This window comes from Etheostoma spectabile, chromosome 9 (genome assembly GCF_008692095.1).
Source record: "Etheostoma spectabile isolate EspeVRDwgs_2016 chromosome 9, UIUC_Espe_1.0, whole genome shotgun sequence".
Taxonomy (NCBI): Eukaryota; Metazoa; Chordata; class Actinopteri; order Perciformes; family Percidae; genus Etheostoma; species Etheostoma spectabile.
This window is the reverse complement of record NC_045741.1, coordinates 27,639,368-27,650,484: the sequence shown is the minus strand read 5'-3', so window position 1 is coordinate 27,650,484 and position 11,117 is coordinate 27,639,368. Positions and strand designations below refer to the sequence as shown.

Sequence of the window (11,117 nt, the reverse complement as noted above, 5' to 3'; positions counted from 1 at the left end):
TGGATAGTGAGGAGATGTTTGCTGTATGACAACAAATTTAGCCTAAAACACGTGTGATATTGCTTAGAGAGCACCTTTAAGTTCAAGCTCAGACCTCAGTGCTGTACCAGATGAGAATCAGGGCAAATAAAAAAGCTGAGACATTCTAGGGCTGCCTCCTTTTTGTAGATTAGTTGACTAAAAATAAGATTTCTTTAGTCAATTAGTCATGTTTGATGCTTTTTTTTATGCCAAATTACTTATTTCCAAGAAAGCAAATCCCTGGTAAACACCAGATTTAAGTGGTGCTTTGATTCTTTTGTGGAGAAACTCAGTTTCATAGATCTGTGATTAAATCAGATAGCGTATAGTCAACAAAACGGCTTGTTAGTCAACTAAGAATTTCTGTAGTAAAGGACAACCCTAATACATCCCAAGAAGGCCTTGAAACAATCTGAACAATAAGAGCAAACACTTCACCTCCACAAAACCCAGTCAGACAACAATGTTAGCAATGGCTTATCTGTATCAGTGATGCATTGGAGTGGTGCAGCAGACGTTAATCACATATATGTTAGTCTTCAGGAGTGACTCCTCCATGACTCTTGTAAATCTGCAGTGGTTCTGTGTTCAGTCTGTGCATCAATGCCAGCAGCATACATCGTCAGTGAGTTATCTCCTGCATTAGCCACCAGCCCTGTCCATATTTCACATCCTGAGTGGGTATTGTACTATGCCTCCTCACATTGGTATTGATTGCTACCTCCAGCTTTGATGACTTGGACTACACAGGCAACCTGAAATATTCACTTGCTGCAGTTTTTAATGCTGGTGAGAAGCCATAAAAAGCCCAACAAAAGCCAGAGTCTAACCCTTGTATGTATTTTCCTAACTCTAAACATTTCATCACAGGCTAAAAATCACATTTAATAAATACAAAAAATTTGGACTTTGGAGGGCAAGCAGCAGAGGGAGTGTGCCTGGCGGTGAGAACATTGCACAGCTAGTAATTACTAAACTGAACCTGCGGAATTGAGAGCAGGGTCATTTTATCAGCGGGCGAGAGAGGATTTCAATTTCTCCCTGGGAGTGTGCAGATGGTAACCTTATCTTACACTTGTGCTTTTGTCTCAGTCAAAATCTGAAAATAATTTGAAAAATTACACAATAACAAATGGTATTGTCAAGTGAGAGTAACACAAGCTAGAGAACAAAGTAACGTAGGAATGGTTATATCTGACTACAGTACATGTATATATGTTTGGTTTATGATAATCTTTCTGTCTCTTGAGTTAATCTCTGACCCCAGCAGCACATTTCACCCTCCCACCAACTTCTTCCCATGTTTTCCACATGCTGGAGCTTCCCCTACCAACCACCTACCCACACAGACACTCCTCCACCTGTCTTTAGCTCTCACCTCCAGGCGTTTGACCTGTGTCTTCTCAAACTCCAGCTTCGTCTCTAGCTCACGGATCTTGGCCTCTTGTCGGCTGACAAGGGATTTCTCCACCATTGATTGCTCCTGGAACTCCAGCTGGCTCTGGAGGGCTTGCACCTACGACAAAAACATACATGTATTTATGTTACTATATTTGTTAGTACCAGTTGTTAGCTAGAATAAAAGCAGAGCTTTTTAAGTAGATATTCCAAGTAGAGTGCCTCAAGGTTTTGCCCTGGGTGCACTGTCTTTCTGTTGCGACTGCCATCATTTGAAAGCACTGTATTAGGGCTGGGCAATATATTGATATTATATCGATATTGTAATATGAGACTAGATATTGTCTTACATTTTGGATATCGTAATGTTGTAAATGGCTTCAGTTTAGTATTTTCCTTATTTTAAAGGCTGCATTACAGTAAAGGGATGTTACTTACCAGACTTACTAGCTGTTTTATTATTTGCCTTGAACCACTTACTTGATTCTCCCAAATAAATAATCACCACATTATTTTTTATCTAAAATCTAGATATGAAAATATTTTGTGAAAGCAAAATTTGGTTTAACAATATTGTGATTTCCGATTTTCTCCATGTCAACCAGCCTTTTATTGTATCAATTTCTATTGCTATACAGATAAAAACCCAACTCCAAGCGGCTGTTAATCCTTATGACCTGAGCCCCTTTATTCCCTTAAAAACTGCATCTCTGACATCAATCTTTTGAAGACCCAAAATTTCCTCCAAATAAATCAGGAAGAAATGGAAATTGTAATTATTTGTCCAAAAAAGAAAACTGTGCACACAATTGACTACACTCCCAGCACTTCACCACACAGAGTTTTAAGTCTTTTTTTACTCCAAACAGTCACTCTGGAAATTGTATTGAGTTATGAATTCTTCTTCTCTGACTGCTGGAGCTACGCCCCTGCTCTGTTTAGTTGTATTATGAAACCTTAAGCCTCTTGGGTCGCAATGGCCCAAGGTAGAACATTTGAAGTATTTTGAATTTCAAGGTTTTTGATCTGGCACATTAGTTCATCAGCACGTAAACTGCACATAATCAGCGTAAGCAAAACCACCCCAAGACAAATATAGTAAACTTGGACATGGTGACAGGTCCATGCTACGGGACTTTCTTGATGATCAATGGTATCCATTGTCCTTTTTACATTTCTGTTTGTGTACAGATTAATTAAACAAGATACTACACTTCAACTAGTGTATTTTTGAACTTCAGACAGAGCAAGGCTAGTTCTTTCCCCATTTCCAGTCTGTATGCTAAGCTAGGCTCATTCCATCTTGACTCCAGATCTGTAATTTACAAAAAAACATTAGGATCTTAAATTTGGTATCTGTATGGATAACGATAGCCAATCCTAGTGATAGATTCTCATAAATTACTATCCATGATATTGCTACTTTAAAATAACACAAGGCAACCGGCGAGGTCTGTAATGAATACAGAGGTATGGTTGACAACTCTCTAGCTTTAGAGAAGATGCAGGATTGGCTCTTGCTCTCAGTGGAGATAATTGTTTTGGAATTGAGGTCTTAGATAGTATCATTGTATGGAGAATGCAGGGCTTGGGTCATACAAAGACATTATATCCCCTGTTCAGGTAAAGGGGGGATAGAGTATACTGTCCCCCTCTTCTTCACTGGGTTAGATTTGTACGGTACAGTCTGATGGAGAAAAAGATTTATGCTACAGCAGTTGTTACGAGGATGACAGCTTGAGCATGTTCAGCATTATTGCTTGTCTGAGTTGGGAAACCAAGTTGGCCATCTGTGTCACATGTTGCCACTGCCAATCCCGCTTGAATGACACATCAATTACATCGAGGGTTGTATTTGTGAAAAGACAGAAAATGGGCTGAGGCAGCGCTACGCATTCATGCAAGTTGGTAAAAAGGATTCTTCACTGACACTGCAGCAGAGGAACCTTTAGAAACTTCTCTGTGGAATGGAAGGGCCTGCATTAGGGCTGCACAATTAATGGAATTTTAATCGCGATCACCATTTGGACTTCCCATGATCAAATTTGTGTGATCGAGCGATTATTTTTTATAAAGCGTCGTTTCATAGAACGCTCCGTGTTTTTTGCAAAGCCCATCTCCCGCTCCGTAAAGCCGTCTGCTCATGAGCCAGTCAGAGTAGTTCCCTGCACCCCGTGCAGCTATGTTTCTAGATGCAGACAGTCACAGGGACAGAGTAACGGAGGAAAAACTCAACAGATAGCAGTCATTATACGTCGGTCTTAAGGTTTACCAGTTTACCAGTAAACGCAACATTTTGTCCCGTCTGTTGTGTTTCTGACAACAGCAGTGAGCAGTGCTAGTCGGTGCTAGTAGCGTGTTTAGCTCCTTAGGACGCACCGGTACTATGTTCGCATCCGCTGCAATGCTGTTTATATGGATATGGTTTAATTTTGCGTTACAGACCCATTTCGTCTGTAATGCCGTGCCTGTGTTCTACTCTCTCTCCTCTTACTCTCCGCGCCCCGCCACACAGCGGCCGCCGGTCCACACTGCTGATATTTGTCTACAGTTTTAATTTTTTACTAAACACAGCTGTGTATTGTTAAGTATGAGGGGCAAACCTGTATTTGCACCAGTGTTTCCATAGTAACTCTGCTATCGCGGCCGCTACGGCGAAGAACACAGAAGAAGTTATTGAATGCAACTAACTTCAGTTGGTAGAGTAACAGCGTGAGACGCAGCTACTGTACCGAGACCGGGACCTGGACCTGGACCAGAGATGTGACCCATGGCCAGAATATCATAGTTCATAAAAATGCAGCGCAGTGACGTACAGACGTTTCATACACAGGACGTGTGTATCCGCCATTCAACCCGTGCTGGACCCGTTCATAATGAGTCAGCCGTCTCTCTGTGAGTAGCGTCCATCACACTCCCTCTCCCAGTTATAAATAGCCTATGTGACAATAAAATTTGTTTTGGTTAAAATCAACAAATAATCGTGAGAATAATCGCGATCAAAATTTGATCAAAAGAATCGTGATTATCATTTTGGCCATAATCGTGCAGCCCTAGCCTGCATTATGAGAATGAAAGTATCATGGGGTCATCATATGCTGACAATTTTTAATCTGAGCTCTTTCTGCAATCAATCTGACAAAAAAAACGTGAAAACTGCCCATATCACTTCCCCAGAAACCAAAGCAACATATTCAGATTCGGTCAGTCCAAAACCCCAAAATAATTAGTTTACTAACATCAAATGAAAGAAAAGTAGCAAATACTCACATTTAATAAGCTGGAAACAGCAAATGATTGGCCTGCTTGGTTGAAAAGTAGGGGTATCACAAAATTTTGATTCTAAATCAAAAGTAGGATCGGTGATTCTCCCATTTCTTTAATTTATTTTTATTCGATTTTAACCAGATTATTTAAATTTGATCATCTGTATTAAACTTCATACCATGTAGCTTATCTTTTAAAGACGAATTGGAAAATGTAAATGACAGTTGTCAGGGCATAATACCAATTATCTGTTAATCTTTACAAATAAAGACTCCATAGTCTAACAATGGCATAGTTGTTTCACAAAAAGAAATGTCCCTCTTTTACATGACAGCATGTTATCTTGGTGGTCAGTTTGGTTTGGTTGGGAACCTAGCAACTCAGCAACTAAAGTTGCAAAGATTACTAGATTAATGGATTAGTTGTCAACTATTAAATGAATCAGCAACTATTTTGAAAAACAAATATTCTTAGATTGCAGCTTCTTCAATGTGAATATCTTGTTCACTCCTCTGTGACAGTAAACTAAATATCTTTGTTGTGGACAAAAAAAGAAATTTAAGGATGTCATCTTGGGCTTTAGGAAACACTCATTGAGAAAAAAAAAGATTAATCAACGGTGAAAATAAGTTAGTTGCAGATGGGAAAGAAGATGAGAAATCACCAACACATTTGGGCGCCCGGATTACTCAGTTGGTAGATGGTGCGCCCATACAAAGAGGTTTACTCCTCGACGCAGCGGGTCATTTATTCAGCTGTCCTGTCAATAAAGGCCTAAAAATGCCCAAAAAATAATCTTATATAAATATAAATATTTTGTTTTATAATTAAAAAAGTTACTGAGCATCAATCAAAAGCCCTATGTGAAATGACTTCATATCTGGAGTCCAGTCCTACTAATTCCCTCCTCTGGTGTAAAGGATACTTTTTAAAGATGACATTGGGTTTGAACTCCAACTCGTTCGACACTGACACATCTCTACCTGCCCATGTTACTGTGCTTTCTGACCAACTGCAGATTTGAACTGGTTGTCCTTGTCATAGGGGTATTCTAAGAGCAAAAAACAAACAAAAACAAAAACAAAAAAACAGAGTCTACCTTCTCCTGAACCTCCTGCTTCTCTTTGAGGGCCTCCTCCAGCTGGGCTTGTAGGTCACTGATCTGAGCCAGATTCTGGGCTGACTGAAAACACCAAAAAACAGAAAAAAAGCAAAGTCAGTGAGTAGCAAGATAATGTGGGTAGATATTAAACATGTTTAGTTTTTTTATTCCATCTGATGGAAGAATGAATAAAAATATAGCATGTTGATGAAGTAAACGTTGATGACATCACAGTGACATTAACCTAAACAAATAAATCTGCTGGGAAGGTTTTTCTAGTCTGGTAAAAGCATATCAGTAAATCTCATTTCAATGTAACCTGTGTGAAATATCTGAGAGGAGTGCTTTTTTTCCACGGTATATGAAGCACTCTGTTACAGCGAGTCCCACAGGGAATTCAGCTGCTTCAATTTAGACAGGAAGGAAAGATGGATTCATTTGGAGCCAGTGAAAGCACATCATTCATCATTCCATCAGAAATGGAAAGGAAGCGCTTTTACTCCACTTTCATTTCCATTTGCTGTTCACCTGCATATACAGCTATATTTAAGTTAATCTAGCTGGCAAAATACTACCGCTTTTCAAAAATGTCTCAATCGGCAGGGATGGACGTGTTGACACAATTCAATGTAAAGCTTGAGCCAGAGATTTTAACTTTTACAAATAAACTTGGGATTGCTTTTTGACATGATACAGTATGTGGAACATGCCGGCCTGACTATGTATGTGTGTGTATGTTAGTGTATGTGTGTGTGTGTGTGTGTAATTGGGGTAATGTTGAAACATCCGCTTGCTGATGCACCAGCCAGTCAAAGTCATCCATCTGTTACATGATGGATGATTCTGTTTTATTTACGTTACATTGTACAGTATTAGTCGTAGATTACTTTCATTCTAGCGAGGCGCACCAGTGTCGTGCCGCCACCGTAGCCAGATGAGCAGGCAAAGGCTCAGCAGCCTGTATGGACTTTTTGGCAGAGACGAAGACAGGTCAACACAGGCAAACCGTGTACGCAGGTGTCAACACCAGTCAACAGACGTTACTACAGTATTTATACTTCACATACACTCTTGGTTGCCGATGTTAATATTTTTTCTCCAATTTTCAGATCATATTCTTGTTGGAACATGTTTGATTGTGTAGTTTTTGGTTAAGAATCCTTATTGGGGATTTTGCTGCCAAGCTACGTAACAGGCATTTCACTACTACATGCTGTCGGGGAAAACTGTTATCTCGGTTTCCAATGTTGTTAATTTCTCCCCAATTCCAGATCACATTGGTTCTGGAACATGTCCAGTTGTGTAGTTTGGGTTTAGAAGCATGTAATTGTGATTTCTACCAGTGTGCCATTATATTCTGTCTTCGGCTGCAATGAAGTATGGGAAACCTAACCCTGATTTTTCACCGGGCGTGTCTATTCCGCACCTCTGTTTTTTACTGTCCTCCACCACACAGCATACAACACCAGGAGCGTCTGACTGACTTGCAGATTTTACTGTGGGGGGGGGGGGGGGGGGGGGGGCTTTTGGTAAATTGACTGGATAGTCAAAACAGTCAAAAGAAACAGTCCACGGCCCGCGTGAAAAAATCCTGCCGCGTATCTTTAATGGAGTGGAGATCCGCTTCACGCACGCTTCTAGGACGCACAGGGTCGCGGCTGGTGGAGTATCAAGCACTGACTTGAATGGCTGCAATGGTTCACTCCCTGCACGCCTCCGGAACGCAGTGCGGATGCGCTCGGTGGAAAATACCAATAAGTGTAGACGCCTGAATCACACTCTGAAACTGTATGGGGGCGCTAAATCACAAAATGAATTTCAATGCTGTGCAGTGTTGCTTTAAAACGATTTAAAGATGTTGAAAACTGGTGAAACTGTAAATGTATGTAGAAGCAAGTAAATGAATTGTATAATAGGCAAACATTTTACCAAGTTAATTAACAAAAGGTAAAATTTAAAACCTTTTTTTAACAGTTTTTTGTGAAAATAAAAATAAATTGTGGTTCCATTTTTAATCTAATAATTGATCATTTAAAGAATAAAGCTGCTTGGTAGCAGTCATTGGCAAACATTATTTTCAGGTGATACAGTTATTCTGGTTAAGGCTGGGATCTGAATTCAATCCTTTTTAGGCCCAGACTCTAAATCGCCTCTCAAGTATACAGTATCTTATCGAAAAATAGGTTGTCACTCAATACCTAAAGAGTAAATCTCATCAGCATCAATGCACCAATCAGCATACAACATGCTCCAACCAGGATCTAAATAATGCTGCTGATTGGCTGTCTAACGTTACACCTCGCAGAGAAACGCAGGAAAAACTCTATGTTACATAGAGACAAGGCTCACGTAGTAGGAGCTGAAAAATACAACATAATGTTGTAATATCTTTATGAAAACTGGTATTGAAAAAAGTATCGTTTAGGAACCGGTATCAAATTTACACTATTGGTATCAGTATTGAAAATATTTGACTGATACCAAGCCATAATTGCAGAATATGAAAGAGGGAAAGAGTTGAAAGCAGACCTGGGCCACAGCGGCCTTGTGTTTCTTCATCAGCTCGTTGAGGTCTTCCTGGTCCTCCTCCATCCTGGACTGCAGCTCGTTCTTCTCCCTCTGCAGACGACTCAGCTGCTCCTCCAGCTGGAACATACACACAGCAAGGCAATCAGCCACGCTGGGCTGGAAACACTCTACTGGCTATTCTCTTTCTAAATGACAGCCACTGCCCCAGCAAGACAAGACTGGGTTTTTGTTGTGATTTTTTATTTTATTTTAAAAGGTATACAAAACATGCAATTAGCAACATGAACATTATAATAATCCATGACATGCTTTACCTTTTACACCGTAAATTGAACTTCAGCTAAACTTAAAAATAAATAAATCGCAAATCGAATTGTAATCGCAATATCTGGCAGAAAGAAGCTGCAATTCAACCCCCCAAAGTCTTGGTCTTGACTCGGTCTCCCTACTGGTCTTGGTGATGAATTGGTCTCGGTTTAGGTGGTCTTCACTACACTAGTCTGGAGCTGTGTTTTGACTTTGTAGATGTATCACTCTATGCACAGCAGAGGTTTTTCTCTGAGAAGTGCCTCTATTAGCCCCTACACAGCCCCACTCTTATGACAGGGCCTGACAGCGGTTATTTAACCCTTGTGTTGTCATCCCGGTTCAAAAACGGACAAATATTTGACATTTTTGTCCTTTTTTCAGACTTATTTTTTCTTTTCAGACACCACCTTACTACCACTAGTTTTACAGAACTTTTTGGAATTCATGATCAATCACCCTCATTTATATAGAATTTAGAAATATTATATATATTATATAGAAATATTTGATTTAAAAAAGCAGAAACTATGAATTATTTTGACTAATAGTTAAGATCACAGGAACGTACAGATGAGTTTCTTCAGGAATAAAAGTGATGAAGTGGTATTTGCAAAGAGCGTTGTATGAAATCCAATCCATTTTTTTGTAATAATTTGGTTAAAAAGAAACCCACATTTCAGAAATAGACATTTTTTAAAGGGGTCAAATTTGACCCAAGGACAACATGAGGGTTAAGGTCCCAGTCATAGAATTAGAGGCTAAAAGCTGGGAGCAACTGCCTTGTACCTTTAGCCGAGGGGAGGCACTGCACTTAATTATTTCTGTATTTTACTGGGATAATACACAAAAGGAGGAAGAGAGGTTGGCGGTGCGGGACTATGTATTAATAAATGATGACTAATGTGAGTTATTAAAAAAAGGAAGCAATTTGCCATATCGAGTAGATGAGCAGTGCTGACACTGTGGCATTAAGAAACAGTCCAAACAGGACGTAGAATGAACCCAAATCACTGAATCAAAAGATTAAGGATCTGGATTGTAAGGGTACAATTTTTTTTATTCCTTATCTATTTTTATTAATACCACCCACTGCTGAGACGTAACAAGGTGTACTTCAGTAACTAAAATATCCGTCTGGAATCTGGGGCAAATTCATTTACATATCACACTTTCCTTTTTAAAGTCACAGTTGGCCTCACCAAGTACTGATAAAAGCGTCTGTGGCTCTGCAACATAGGGGAAAATATTGTGATGGGCACTAAAAAATATAAAATAAAATGGGGACAGTGAAAAGCATCAAACTTTCATTTAACACATTTAACAATAGGCTGTCAGTGCAATCTCAACCCAATTACGTGGCTGGGCTCTTTGTTTTTGACTTTCTCTCTCTCTCTCTCTCAGATTGCCACGGCCTTCTTTAGAAAAATAAAGCTGTCGAAAAACATGTGAGACAATTTTCTCAAAACACTGCAATTACGGCGACAGAACGGCGGGAGAATGGCAAACCATTTGAAAGAAATGTCATTTGCATGATTTTACCTTTGTTGAATTGCAGTGTATGATGTGGCCGAGGAGGCATCAAAAAAGCCTCCATTTATGTAATAACCATTTCTGTCACCAGTTCCCAGCAGGCTGGGTGTGTGCTGCAGAGGTTGTCCTCAAACACACCTTTGCAAAAAGAGCAGCTGGTAAAACGTCTTTAACAGCCTGTATTTTCAAAAGGGAAATACGATTCTAAAATTCTCCACACAACACCAAAATTATAGCTGAGATGAAGCCCTGCATGGCTTGAGAAAAAAACAACAACAAGAAACAATACAGGACCATAAGCTGACCTCTACTCATGCTATGGCGCTGTTTTCTAATGAGTGGGTCTCGTTTGTCTCGAATTGATCATGCACAACTCAACAAAACATGCAAGAATCAAATCACCCTTCCAATACCATGGATATAAAGCCACTCAGCCAGCCAAATCAAAAACACTTATTTATGAACTTCAATGGAAAATCCCAAATTTAAAAATAGCATGTGACGTCAATATAAAACACAGCACTTTCAGGTTCACGTTGTGGTGAAAACAAAATACTTCGATCCCAGAAGCGCTAAATTGTTCCTCAGGAGTGTTTAACCACAATCTTTTCCCTAAACTTAATAAGTCGTTTTGGTGCCTAAACTTAACTGTTAATGCTGCACGGCGCTCATTTTTTCTGGTTAAACTCCACCACATGTCATCTGACAACCAGCAACTGCTGCTCAGATATTTACAGTGCTTTATTTAGTTCAAAATAGACTACTTCTATTTTAGGTATATATACAGTGGGGGTCGAAAGTTTGGGCATTTGTTTGTTTGTATTAATGTGCATAAAGAAGCCAAGAGAAGATGGAAAAATATCCAAAAGGCATCACATGACAGATTAGACATTCGTATAATTTGTCACAAAAAGTTAAATTTTATTTCCACCATTTACACTTTCAAAATAACAGAAAACAA

General features: G+C 39.5%; 1 protein-coding gene and 1 long non-coding RNA gene across 17 annotated transcripts in view; both read right to left on the bottom strand.

The window, feature by feature from the left end:
* Window positions 1–11,117, bottom strand: part of LOC116695664 (uncharacterized) — an 813,105-nt gene that overhangs the window by 118,397 nt on the left and 683,591 nt on the right. The gene's annotated exons all lie outside the window — the stretch shown is intronic.
* Window positions 1–11,117, bottom strand: part of LOC116695586 (unconventional myosin-XVIIIa) — a 157,236-nt gene that overhangs the window by 16,460 nt on the left and 129,659 nt on the right. For all 16 annotated transcript variants that reach the window (XM_032525935.1, XM_032525936.1, XM_032525943.1 and 13 more), the window contains 3 exons: window positions 8,318–8,434; window positions 5,786–5,869; window positions 1,400–1,537 (listed from right to left, as the gene is read on the bottom strand). In XM_032525935.1, coding sequence (XP_032381826.1) covers window positions 1,400–1,537; window positions 5,786–5,869; window positions 8,318–8,434 — 339 coding nt within the window. The remainder of the gene's footprint in view (window positions 1–1,399; window positions 1,538–5,785; window positions 5,870–8,317; window positions 8,435–11,117) is intronic.